The following is a 14,407-nucleotide window of genomic DNA, read 5'->3' on the forward strand; positions in this document are numbered from 1 at the left end:
TTACCCTCTGTGTCTCTCCGTTTGTAGAAAAGTTGTAACCGTAAGTATGGTATACTTTACGTGAGATTCTGTTGAGTTGTTCCAGTGAATTAATGAACCCACAGGGGCAATGAGAGCCATCAGCGGCTGGTGTCTGTCTATTTGTCAGTCTGAAAGAAGGTATCCTTCTAACGTGTTAGCTCTAACCTAGCTCTGGCGGCTAGGGTCCAATAAATGCTGAATGGGCAGCTGGTCTCAAAGACAGTGTCAGTCTAACTTGTGAGCTCTGGCCCAGCTCTGGGTGGCTGGGGTCAGAGAGAGAGAGTGCCGTGGGACAGCTGGCAATGAGTATGGAGAAGTCAGAAAGTGAGGACTGGGTGCAGCCTCACATTCAGGGGATTGGATTCACGCTGATCCTTAGCACACAATTAGCAGCAAAGGTGGAATTTGCCTCCTTAGAGCACACAAGAACACTGGAAACCAACGAATCAGTCATTTTTACTGGCTCCAGCCAAGTTCTAACTATACATACGAAACATAGGTCTGAGCTGTCTTTAGGGTTCTACACCTAAAATTCAAGTGTATCAGAAAGAGAGACCACTTTATTCCTCATCAGACGTTGCTCCTCTTCTGACTTAACTCCATTCATTCTATTATTAATTCTTTTCCTTTAAGTCAGTGCTTCAAAAACGGGATGATTCTGTCCCATTCCCCCCTCCGCCCCACCCTGGAGATATTTGGCAATATCTGGTGACATTTTGGAGCCCTGGTGATGCAGTGGCTAAGAACTACAGACAGATATGGCTGCTAACCAAAAGGTCGGCAGTTTGAATCCACCAGCTCTTCCTTAGAAGCCCCATGGGGCAGCTCTACTCTGTCCTATAGGGTCGTTATGAGTCAGAATTGACTCAACGGCAATGGGTTTGGTGACATTTTAGATTGTCACAACTGCAGGAGTGCCATTGGAATCTGGTGGGTAGAGGCCAGGGATGCTGCTAAACATTCTATAATGAAAAGGACAGCCCCCACAACAAAGAATTTTCTGGGCCAAAATATCAATGGTACAGAGGCTGATAAACTGTTTTATGTTAATATACCGCTTAAAAAAAAAAGGCTAACTAAAATTAAACAAAAACCACCTCCAGCCACTCCATAAGAATACAACCCAGTCTTACGCTAGCATTTAAGACCTTTTATCATCTGGCCTAGTCTACCACCAGTCATGAGATGCTTTCCTCAATCACCGCCGAGAAGATGTAAACAAATCTCAAACTGTGTCCCAAGAAGGCCCTTACCACGTATGATCTCACGTTATCATTATTTCATTCCCATACTGGATTGTATATTCTTGAAGGTCAGAAACTCTATTTACATCTTTGACCAAGGCCAGGCACATCACAAAGTACCAGCTGTTTGTCTATTCCGTTTAGATAGTTCATCTCTTTTGAGAATCCCCATAAATTCCTGACTGGCCTTAGTGACAGCTTTGTCTCCCAGAGTGAAGGAAAATCAATAAGGTTCTTAACTCGAGACCCTGGGCCCTAGGGATTTTGTCCATCCCCTTAAATTGTGTGCCAAAGTTTGTATATTTTGGCGTATTTGCAACTTTGGGCGGGGGGTGAACACAGCTTTTACTACATTCTCAATGATTCCAAAAAAGTTGCAAAAAGTTAGAAAAGAACATCTGTGGGTCTGGAACTAATTTAAAATAACAAAGAGGAACTAATTGGCCAAAAATAAAAGGGCAATGGAGAAAAATAACCACATCATCTTGGATTTGTCAGCAGAAAAGGAGAAGTCTAGGCCACAGAGAAAGTTAGTATTTTAAGATTATAACTCTGGAGACTTCTGGCCAACATGGCACCACAGACAGAAGTACCATGCCGTCCTTCTACAGCAAAGACCTGAAAAATTTAGTACAGGGGAGACAAACGTCATTCCTGGAACCTGAAGTGTCAAATGAAGAGATAAAGAACTCAGCCAAGCATCGAATGGAATAAGAAACTGACAGGACAGACGGCAAGGACAGACATGTGTGGGGGGCACCATCAGCTAATGCGGCATGGGTCCCCCATCTTGGACTCCTGTTGGGGACTGGCAGACAAGGAACGCGGGAAAGCAGCTTGGCGGAACTCCCAGCAGGAGACAGAGCACCCAGTGACCAGCGATGCACGCTTTCCCACCTCCCATTCTCTCCCTGCTGCCCTGCTTCCGAGATTCCTGGCTGGCTGTGGTGGGTCGGCCCGCCGGGAAGTGCAGCGTCTGTGCCGCTTGGATTCACCCTGCCCATGTTGGAGATTAGCAGACAGAGAGTATGGGAAAGCAGCTTCACAAAGTTCCCAGCAGGAGACAGAGCACCCAGTAACAAGCAATATACGCTTTCCTAACCCACCCCCTTCTCCTTCCCCACTTCAGCCTCCTCTCTTGGCTGGGAGGCAACTGCTTTGGCCTCACGCTGCTTAGATTCACTCTGCCCACAATGACCGGGCCCCTGAGCTGGTGTTGGTTCTTTCCATCTCTTCTGGTTTCTTCTGTGCCTCCTACCACCTCCCCTTCCTTTCTCTGGAACACCTGGCTTGTTTTTGCCTTGTTTTGCTTTGTTTGTTTTCGTCTTTTTATCACAGCTTGGGAGCCCCTTCTAGCTGGGCTGCACCTCATGGCTTAGGAGTTAGTCGCCTGGTTTGCGCAGCCAGGTAGGCAGGATCCCTGGGGCATTTCTTTTTTTCTTTTCTCTTTCTTTTTCCCTTTCTTTCTTCATTTCTAGGTTCTCGTCTCTCTACACTTATCTTCTTTTCCTGTCTCCTGAATACATGGCGCTATGTGACATCTACACCCACTCTGGCCAGGCTATACCGTGCAGCCTGGGAGCCACTTCCCCAATCTTAGCAGCCCCACCAGTGGGACTCCAGGACTCCTGGGGGCTTTTCTTTTTTCCCCAAAATTTTTATCTATTTTCTTTTCTTTCTTTTTCCCTTTTTTTCCTTCTTTTTGCTTTTCTCCATTTCTTGGTTTCTCTTCTCTTCACTCCAATGGCAAGCTCCCTTAGCATTCTTTTTTTCTTTCTTTCTTTGTTTGCTTTTTTTTGGCTCTTGTTTCTCTCTCCTCTTCTCCATACCGCTAGTAGCTCCACACATCACAACCTCCCCCTCCTTCCTGCCTACCTGCACCGTGCACTGAACATCACACTCCCGAGCAGCACAGGCATGGCCTACCAGAACCCGCCCAGCACTGATTCCTGGCCCACCCTGTCGGCCCTAGTACGTGCCACAAACAATCCATTCCAGCCCCTCCCCTTCAGCTGGACCTACCCTGATGTACCATAGATGAGTGTCTGGCCCCGCCCATTGGACAAGGAGGTGAGAAGTATTATGACCACAGATGAGCAAACAACGAAGGATGCAGAGCCTGCCTGCTCAGACATAACCAAATAAAACAAAAAAGCAGGATGAAACACGCAAATCTACAATAAAGAAATGAAGAAAATAACTACTGAATGTCCCAAAGACAGCAGACAATATAAAAACATTTAAAAAAACAGGACAAGACGGTTCCAACAGGCATCCAAAATAAAATACTAGATGACTTCCCAGTAGAAGAAAAGGCACTAGAACTACCTGACAGGGAATTCAAATCTCTAATATTCAGAGCAATCCAAGAGTTGAAGCAAAGAGCAGACAAAAATGAGGAAAAAATAGACAAATTTCTGGAAAAGGTAGACAAATTCATGGAAAATACAGAAAAAAAAATGGGACAATTCAGGAAAGTGATACAGGAACAAAATGCCAAAATAAATTCACAACTAGAAATGATACAAAAACAACAATTAGAAATCCAAAAGAAACAAGATTTCAGAAATGGACAGTACCAAAGAACAGCTGAGGAGCAGGTCTGAAACGGTGGAAGAGAGAATTAGCGAAATTGATGACAAACACTTGCATACAAATCTGAGGAAAAATCAGAAAAAAGAACGAAGAAAAATAAAGAAACACTGAGAATTATGTGGGATACAATCAAAAGAAAGAATTTGCAAGTGATCGGAGTTCCAGAACAGGGAGAGAAAACGGAAAACACAGAGAAGATCATTGAGCAATTGCTGACAGAAAACTTCCCTGATATCATGAAGGATGAAAAGCTGACCATCCAAGCAGCTCAATGAACCCCATATAGGATAGACTCCAAAAGAAAAATACCAGTGCATATCATAATCACACTCGCTAAAACCAAAGACAAAGAAAATCATGCAAGCAGCTCCAGAAAAACAAAAAGTCACATACAGAAGAGAAACAGTAAGACTAAGCTCTGATTCTTTGGCAGAAACCATGCAGGCAAGAAGGCAATGCGAGGACATATATAAAAACTTGAAAGAAAAAAGTTGCCAGCCAAGAATATACCCTGCAAAACTTTTGTTCAAATATGATGGTGAAATTAGAACATTTCCAGATAAACAGAAATTAAGGGAATATGTAAAAACCAAACCAAACATACAAGAATTATTAAAAGGAGCCCTTTGGTCTGAGAACAAACAACATCAGACCACAGCCTGAATCTAGAACACAAGATTGTATCAGCCAGATACCAACCTAGGAAATGAACTCTCAGGGACTATCCAAAACCAAAACAATTGCAACAGGGAACCAGAGAGGTTAATCTGTAAATAACAATAATGTCAGAACAATAAAAGAGGATAAATGATATAGGTATAGAACTGTCTAATGGAGAGGAAGGCAAGGTGATACCAAGTTATAACAGACCAGTTCAAACCTGGGAAGATAAGGGTAAATTTCAAGGTAACCACAATGAAAGTTAAGAAACCTACTTATCAAAATAAAGAAGAAAAACATAAAGTCTCAATAAAAACAAAATCTACAAAAACAAATGAAAAAGAAATCCACAAACAAAAGGAACTCAGCACAGGAAAGTAAGAGGAACAAAGAAAATGTTAGCACCACAAAAAAAAAAAAAACTACAAAATAACAGCAATAAACTCACACCTATCAATAATTACACTGAATGTAAATGGCTTAATTGCACCCATAAAGAGACACAGAGTGACAGAATGGATTAAAAAAACAGGATGCATCAATATGCTGTCTACGAGAGACACACCTTAGAAACAAGACATAACCTTACTAAAAATCAAAGGATGGAGAAAAAAATATCAAGCAAATAACTACCAAAAAAGAGCAGAAGTGGCAATACTAATCTCAGATAAGACAGACTTTAAAACAAAATCCACCATAAAAGACAGAAAAAGGCACTATATAATGATTAAAGGGATGATGCATCATGAAGACTTAACTATAATAAACATCTACTCACCCAATGACAGGGTTCTAAAATATATAAAACAAACTAACAGCACTGAAAACAGAAATTGAAAACTCCACAACAGTAGGAGACTTCAACACACCACTCTCATTTAAAGGACAGAACATTTAGAAAGAAACTCGACAAAGATACAGAAGAGCTAAAGAGCACAATCAGACAACTTGACCTGACAGACACAGATACAACACTTCACCCAACGGCTGCAAAGTACACATTCTTTTCCAACGCACATGGAACGTTCTCCAGAATAGAGCACATCTTAGGCCACAGAGCAATCCTCAACAAAATCCAATACACTGAGATAATACAAAGTATCTTCTCTGACCACAATGCCATCAAAGTAGAAATTAACAACTGGAACAGTTTGGAAAAAAAGCAATTACATGGAAATTAAAACCACTGGGTAATAAAAGAAATCAAAGATGGAATCAAAAAGCTCCTAGAATCAAACAAGAATGAAAACACATTATAACAAAACTTTTGGGACACAGCAAAGGCAGTCCTCAGAGATCAATGTATAGCACTAGATGCACACATCAAAAAAGAAGGGACAAAATCAAAACATTAGTTACACAACTTGAACGAAAGAAAGAGAACAGCAAAAGAAGCTAACAGCCACCAGAAGAAAGGAATAAAGATCAGAGCAGAAACAAACGAAATAGAGAACAGAAAAATAATAGAAAGAATCAACAAAACCAAAAGTTGGTTCTTTGAAAGGATCAACAAAATCGACAAACCACTGCCCAAACTGACAAACAAAAAACAGGAGAGAACACAAATAACCCAAATAAGAAATGAAATGGGGGACATTACAACATACCCAACTGAAATAAAAATGATTATAACAGAGTATTATAAAAAACTATACTCCAACAAATTTGAAAACCTAGAAGAAACGGACAAATTCCTAGAGACACACTACTTATCCAAACTAACACAAAATGACGTTGAAAATCTGAACAGATACATAGCAAGAAAAGAAATTGAAAAGGTAATTAAAAAACTCCCAACCAAAAAACCCCAGATAGATTCACTGGAGAATTCTACCAAACATTCAGAGAAGAGCTTACACCAGTAGTATTCAAACTATTTCAGAACATAGAAAAGGAAGCGATAATTCCGAATTCATTCTATGAAGCCAGCATAACCCTGATACCAAACGCAGGAAAAGACATCACAAAAAAAGAAAATTACAGACCAGTATCTCTCAGGAATATAGGTACAAAATTCTCAACAAAATACTAGCCAATAGAATTCAGCATCATATAAAAAAAAATAACACACCATGACCAAGTAGGATTCATACCAGGTATGCAAGGATGGTTCAACATTAGAAAATGAATCAATGTAATCCACCACATAAATAAAAAGAAAGAAAAGACTCATGTGATCATCTCAACCGACGCAGAAAAGGCATCTGACAAAGTCCAACACTCATTCCTGACAAAAGCTCTTAATAAAATAGGTATAGAAGGTAAAGGGCACCTGTGCAAAACCAATGACCAACCTCGCCCTCAATAGAGAAGGGCTGAAAACATTCCCCTGGAGAATAGGAACAAGACAAGGATGCCCTTCATCACCACTCCTATTTAATGCTGTGTTGGAAATCTTAGCTAGAGCAGTAAGGCAAGAAACAGAAATAAAGGGCATCCAAATTGGTAATGAAGAAATTAAACTCTCTATTTGCGGATGATATGATACTAAGAAAATCCAAAAGACTCTACCAGAAAACTACTGGAACTTATAGAAAGATTCAGCAGAGTTGCAAGATACAAGATCAACATACAAAAATCAGTTGGATTCCTATATACCGATAAAGAGAATGATGAAAAGGAAATTAGGAAAAAAATACCATTTATAAATAGCCCCTAAAAAAATAAAGTACTTGGGAATAAATCTAACCAAGGAAGTAAAAGTCCTATACAAAGAAAACTACAAAACACTACTACTGCAAGAAACCACAAGAGATCTCTATAAATGGTAAAACATACCATGCTCATGGACAGGTAGACTCAACATTGTGAAAATGACAATTCTACCCAAAGTGGTTTACAAATACAATGCAATACCAATCCAAACACCAACAACATTCTTTAAAGAGATGGAAAAACTTATAATTAACTTTATATGGAAAGGGAAGAGGCCCCAGATAAGTAAGGCACTATTGGAGAAGAAGAATAAAGTAGGACTCACACTACCTGACTTTGGAACCTACTATACAGCTACGGTAGTCAAAACAGCCCGGTACTGGTAAAATGACAGATACATCGACCAATGGAAAAGAATTGAGAACCCAGATGTAAATCCATCCACCTCTGGTCACCTGATCTTCGACAAGGGCCCAAAGTCCATCAAATGGGGAAAAGACAGTCTTTTTAACAAATGCTGCTGGCAAAACTGGATGTCCATCTGCAAAAAAAAAAAAGATCGTAACTCCAAGAAATTCAGCAGGTGCCATTCCATGAGGCCTAGATGGGAGGTCACCTTAAGGAGGTTGGAAGCTTTGAAAAGTTAACTGCAATTACACAAACAAGCTGCATGAAAAATGAGGAAAAAATGACACTGAGTTGGTGGCACAGATTTTTAAAAGTCATGTGACTGGAATCACAAATAAACTGAGTCTTGCAGACGCTAATAACCAGTAAAACATTTTAACCTGTACGTAGATCAAGAGGCAGTTGCTCAGAGAGAAGAAAGAGATATTGCATGGTTTAAAATCAGAAAAGGTATGCATCAGGGTTGTATTCCTTCACCACATTTATTCAATCTGTATGCTCAAGCAATAATCTGAGATGGTGGAGTACACGAAGAAAACATGGCATCAGGATTGGAGGAAGACCCACTAACAACCTGCGTTATGCAGATGACACAACCTTGCTTGCTGAAAGTGAAGAGGACTTGAAGCATTTACTGATGAAGATCAAAGACTACAGTCTTTCGTATGTATTACACCTCAACACAAAGAAAACAAAAATGTTCACAACTGGACCAGTAAGAAACATCATGATAAATGGACAAAAGACTGAAGTTGTCAAGGATTTCATTTTACTTGGATCTACAATCAACACCCATGGAAGCAGTAGTCAAGAAACCAAATGACATATTGCACTGGGCAAATCTGCTGCAAAAGACCTCTTTAAAGTGTTAAAAAGCAAAGATGTCACCTTGAGGACTAAGGTGAGCCTGATCCAAGCCATGGTATTTTCAATTGCCTCATATGCATGTGAAAGCTGGACAGTGAATAAGGAGACCAAAGAAGAACTGAGACTTTTGAATTGTGGTGTTGGCAAAGAATATCGAACATACCATGGACTGCTAAAAGAACAAACAAATCTGTCTTAGAAGAAGTACAACCAGAACGCTCTTTAAAAGCAAGGACGGCGAAACTATGTCTCACATACTTTGTATATGTTATCAGGAAGGACCAGTCCCTGGAGAAGGACATCATGCTTGGTAAAGCACAGGGTCAACAAAAGATAAGAAAATCCTTAATGAGATGCAACAATGGGCTCAAGCATAACAATGATTGTGAGGATGACACAGGACCAGGCAATGTTTCGTTTTGTTGTACACAGGGTTGCTATGGGTCGGAACCAACTCAACGGCACCTAACAACAGGCAACAAAAAGATCAAGGAAGAAAGGTTAATTCTGCTGCCTGAAGCTGAAGGTACACTGTGGATGGATAACAACAAAAAGGTAAGCTCCTTAACTCTTCCCTGGGAGACAGCATGCAGCGGGACGAAGAGCAGAGACTCAGAAAAACCTGGCTTTGAAGCATGACTTCATTCATCGTTATGTTTGTTATCTTGGGCTAGTCGTTTAAACTCTTTGAGCATCAGTCAGGAGGATGACGTGAGCCACGGTATGCAGAACACTGTGAGCACAGCGGCTATGTGCTGGGAACATTCACATCTTAAAAAGGTGCTAGCTCTTCTGTCTTTTCTCTCAAATAATTATACTCACACTAAAAAGGCTAAAACGGCCATTGATAATGGCAACAGAAGTCCACAAGAAGAGGGTTTAAAATTAACATGAGTTAACTTTTCTGGATCTAGACAAATTACATGTTCGTAACACAGGCAAGCAAGATTGCTGAACCATGCTTAGAACAAGTGCTATTAGCCTGCTGTTGTTCGGTTCCGTTGAGTCAATTTCAACTCATAATGACGACCCATGTGACAGAGGGTTTTCTTGGCTGCAATCTTTACAGAAGCAGATTGCCAGGTCTTTCTTCCATGGAGGGTTGGGTAGGTCCGAACCACCAACCTTTCGGCTGGCAGCCACTCAGTGCTTAACCTTCTGTACCACCAGGGCTCCTTGCTATTAGCCTAGAAAGATATTAATGCCATAAAAAAAAGGCCATAAGGTAGATTTAGAAAATTTTAGATCGATGAGGCTGTTATTTAAAAGAAAAAGTCTCCATTGAGATGTGTGTGCACCTAGAAGCGTTTACAGGGGCCCAGCATCAGAGAATCACAACACACTAACCTCTTTTCTTGGCCAGAACTACTAAACTGAGAGAACACTTTGATAGGATGCATGCGGAATGTTACGTGAAACACGACGTGACCTCTCCTGATAGTCTTGTGGAAACATGGCATGGGTATGATGACAATTCAGTAGACTTGAAATCACTGGGTAACCGCAGCAAAGGCAGTGCCTAGACCAACGCCACCACATGAACATCTGCTCCTAAGCTGTCTCCCTTTTCTCTTACTGCAACTAGGAACTGTCTCTCTACCACATGAGGCCACTCCCTCCACGAGTATTCTGAATCTAGCCTTCAGTCATCTCTTCTCTCTCCTGGATCTGTACCAGGCATTCCTATAAGGTTTCAAATATGCCTTCTTGTCTCCCGTCCTACTCTTTTCCCCCTACATTTTCTGCCCTATGTCTCTGTACCTCCCCCAACCTTTAGTCCCATTTCTTGAAAGAGCTGTCTCCACTTCCTCACCTCTCAGCTGGCTTCCGTTCCCATCACAACTCTGAAATAGGCCAAATCCAACGTCACTTTTCTGTCCTCATTTTACACAACACTGTTAGGTTCCGAACCTGCATCTGTGAAATCAAAAACAAAAGCAGAGGAAAAAGGATTTCTGACCTAGAGCAGCGGAAATTCTAAAGAGATTTTAATCAGGGTAATTTCAGAATTACAGAATTTCAGAACAAAGAAGTACTGGCAGTAGGAAAACATTGCCTTGGAGATGGAAAGGATGCTGGAGATCATATGATAGAATTCTGTAAGAACAATGACTTATTCACTGCAAATACATTTTTCTACAACATAAAGGGGGACTATACACACATAGACCTCACTAGATGGAATACAGAGGAATTAAATCGACTACATCTGTGGAAAGAGACAATGGAAAAGTTCAATATGATTAGTCAGCACAAGGCCAGGGGCTGACTGCAGAACAGACCATCAGTTGCTCATATGTATCAACTGCTCACACGCAGGTTCAAACTGAAGGTGAAGAAAATCAGAACACGTCCACCAGCACCAAAATATAATCTTGAGTATATCCCAACTGAATTTGGAGACCATCTTAAGAATAGATTTGATGCACTGAACCAGACAATTTGTGGGATAACATCAAGGACATCATACATGAAGAAAGCAAAAGGTCATTAAAAAGACAGGAAAGAAAGAAAAGACCAAAATGGATGTCAGAAGAGACTCCTTAACTTGCTCTTGAACACAGAGTAGCTAAAGAGAAAGGAAGATATGATAAAGTAAAAGAGATGAACAGAAGATTTCAAAGAACAGCTCAAGAAGACAAAGTAAAGTATTATAAAGAAGTATGCGAAGATCTGGCTTTAGAAAACCACACAGGAAGAACACCCTTGGTTTCTCAAGCTGCAAGAACTGAAGAAAAAATTCAAGCCTCAGTTGCAATGATAAAGGATTCTCTGCGCAAAATACCGAATGACGCAGGAAGCATCAAAAGAAAACGGAAGGAGGGCAGAGAGTCACTGTACCAAAATGAAGTGGATGACGTTCAATCATTCTAGGAAGCAGCATATGAGCACGAACTGGTGGTACTGAAGGAAGAAGTTCAAGCTGTACTGAAGGCACTGGCGAAAAACAAGCCTCCAGGAACTGACGGAATACCAACGGAGATGTTTCAACAAACAGATGCAGCGCTGGAAGCGCTCACTCATCTATGCCAAGAAATTTGGAAGACAGCTACCTGGCTAACCAACTGGAAGAGATCCCTATTTGTGCCCATTCCAAAGAAAGGTGATCCAAAAGAATGCGGAAATTATCAAACGATATCACTAATATCACAAGCAAGTAAAATTTTGCTGAAGATAATTCAAAAATGCTTGCAACAGTATATTGACAGGGAACTGCTGAGGATGTGGAAACAGGGATATCACTGCTGACGTCAGATGGATCTGGGCTGAAAGCAGAGAATACCAGAGAGATGTTTACCTGTGTTTTATTGCTATGCAACAGCATTTGATTGTGTGGATCATAACAAATAATAGATAACACTGCAAAGAACAGGAATTCCAGAACACTTAATTGTGCTCACGTGGAACCTGTACACAGACCAAGAGGCAGTTAGAATAGAACAAGGGGATACTGAGTGATTTAAAATAAAGAAAAGGGGTGCACCCTGGTTGCATCTTTTTACCATACTTAATTTGTATGCTGAGCAAATAATATAAGATGCTGGACTATATGAAGAAGATTGGAAGAAGACTCAGTAACGACCTGGTATATGAGGATGATACAACCTTGCTTGTTGAAAGTGAAGAGGCCTTGAAGCACTTACTGATGAAGATCAAAGACTACAGTCTTCCATATGGATTATACCTCAAAATAAGGAAAACAAAAATGCTCACAACTGGACCAATAAGCAACATCATGATAAATGGAGAAAAGATCAAAGTTGTCAAGGATTTCATTATGTGTGGATCCACAATCAGCACCCATGGAAGCATAGCCAAGAAATCAAATGACGTATTGCAGCGGGCTAATCTGCTGCAAAAGACCTGTTTAAAGTGTTAAAAAGCAAAGATGTCACTTTGACTACGGTGAGCCTGACCCAAGCCATGGTATTTTCAGTCGGCTCATATGCATGTGAAAGCTGGACGAGGAGTAAGGAAGACCGAAGAAGAATTGATACCTATGAATTATGGTTTTGTTGAAGAGTACTGCATGTACCATGGACTGCCAGAAGGATGAACAAATCTGTTTTGGAACAAGTACAGCCAGAATGCTCTTCAGAAGTGAGGATGGTAAGACTTCATTTCGCTTACATGTTATCAGGAGGGATCAGTCCCTGGAGAAGGACATCATGCTTGGTAAAGCAGAGGGTCAGCGAAAAAGATGAAGACCCTCAAGGAGGTGAATTGACACAGTGCCTACAACACTGTGCTTGAAGATAGCAAGGACTGGGGGAATGCTACAGGACCAGGAGTGTTCCTTTCTGTTGTACAGGGGTCTCTATGAATCAAAACCGACTTGAAGGTGTCCAATAATGACAACAACAACAATTTCAGAATGAGTCGCTCATGTGGTACACAAAGTTAACGTTATCCTAGAAGGCATAACAATACAGTAAAATGTTGGGCTAAGAATGTTCAACTTACTGAAACTTCTACTCAAGAACGGACTTCCAAAAAGCCTATTATATGAAAATTTTGAGTGAAATACAATGGTTCGTAATAAGGAACGAAAACACTATTTTGTGATGCTCAGGAGTCTACAGCTGACGATATCTCTGAAGCCAGGCAAGCTGTGGTCGATATTGGTAATCAACTGCAGGTCACAGAGTTATTCGACTTGCATGCCAAAGAACTGACCAATGAAAACCTTATGGGACTAGAGCACATGACAGCATCTGACGGAGAAGGCCGGGACCTAAAAACTCCAGAACCAAAAAAGTTTTTAATGAAAAGACTTAGCTGAAGACTTTCGTCTCACTGAAGTAGGGACAGCATAGTTAGAGGAGCACAATCCTAACACAGAGAGATTCGCACCAGCTGAATTCCCACCCCTGCCAACTGGGGAAACGGTGAACGGAAAGCGCCGTAATAGGCAACACGAGATTCTTCCACCGGTTAGAACCACACACCTCCTCCGGATTTTCACTTCTTTAGTTCTCGTCACTCCCCTGCTCCGGAAACCATCTCCCTTCACCTCAACGACCAAAGAAGAGCCACCCATTCTCGCCTGCAGACTTTGTCTCTTCCCCAACAGGACCCCAGAGGACCACGCTGAGCGAGTCTAGTGTCTTCCTAATAGCTCCTGAAAGCGAAGTCCGGGAAAGCCGCGTCCCCGTCCCACTTCGCCGCCTGCCGATCAGGATCAGACGGGAGGGCAAGAAGGCCGTGGGACCGTGGCCACGCTGCCAAGGGCCCCCTTCCTCCCGCGCCCGGCCGCACTCACCCGCGTGGGACATGGCCGCAGTGAGGTTGCCGTAGCGCTCCTCGTTGTAGACCACCACCGCCGAGGCGTTCCTCCGCGCCGCCACCAAGACCTTGTCCTTGAAGATGCAGCCCCCGCGCGCCACCAGGGCGACCCAGGGCGCGGCAGCCCGGCCGCCGGGCGCGGGCACGTGGAAGCGGGTGTCGGGGTCGCAGCCCTCGGGGTGGCCGTCCGGGAGGCCCAGCAGGCCCTGCGCGCCCTCCCTGGGCGAGCTGTCGCCGAAGCGGCCGCTCTCCGAGACGCTGCGCACGGTCAGGTTGGTCTGCGGGTCCACGTAGGCCGTGCTCACCAGGGCCGAGTACCACTCGAGCGCCCGGCCCCGGGCCGCCGGCGCGCACAGCGCCAAGGCCAGCAGCGCCAGCGCGCCGCCGCTCCGCACGCGGGCTTCCGGCCGCCGCCAGGCCATGGCCGCGCCGCCGGGCTGTGCGAAGGTCGGGGCGGGCACCCGGCCGAGCCCCGGGGCCGCGGAGCGCGCGTGCGAGGCCGCCGACGAGGGCAAGGGGCGCGCAGGGAAGTGGGGGCCGGCGGCCGCCGAGCGGGACGAGAGCGAGGCCGGGGGCGAGGCCGGGGGCGGGGCCGGGTGGGCGGGGCCGGGTGGGGGCGGGGCGAGCGGCGGGGCGGGGCCTCGGGCCCCGGGCCCCTCGGGGCGGGCTCG

General features: G+C 43.3%; 1 protein-coding gene across 13 annotated transcripts in view; it reads right to left on the minus strand.

Moving 5' to 3' along the window:
* The window catches only part of RNF149 (ring finger protein 149), a 49,781-nt gene extending 35,608 nt beyond the window's left edge, over positions 1 to 14,173 (minus strand). For 11 of the 13 annotated variants that reach the window (XM_064268514.1, XM_064268508.1, XM_064268511.1 and 8 more), the window contains exons 1-2: positions 13,714 to 14,173; positions 7,621 to 7,716 (exon numbers count right to left, since the gene is read on the minus strand). In XM_064268514.1, coding sequence (XP_064124584.1) covers positions 7,621 to 7,716; positions 13,714 to 14,158 — 541 coding nt within the window. In that variant the 5' untranslated portion in view covers positions 14,159 to 14,173. The remainder of the gene's footprint in view (positions 1 to 7,620; positions 7,717 to 13,713) is intronic. The other 2 variants (XM_064268512.1, XM_064268515.1) reach the window with 1 other exon arrangement.
* Positions 14,174 to 14,407: the final 234 nt, after the last annotated feature.

Source organism: Loxodonta africana, chromosome 15, assembly GCF_030014295.1.
Source record: "Loxodonta africana isolate mLoxAfr1 chromosome 15, mLoxAfr1.hap2, whole genome shotgun sequence".
Lineage (NCBI taxonomy): Eukaryota > Metazoa > Chordata > Mammalia > Proboscidea > Elephantidae > Loxodonta > Loxodonta africana.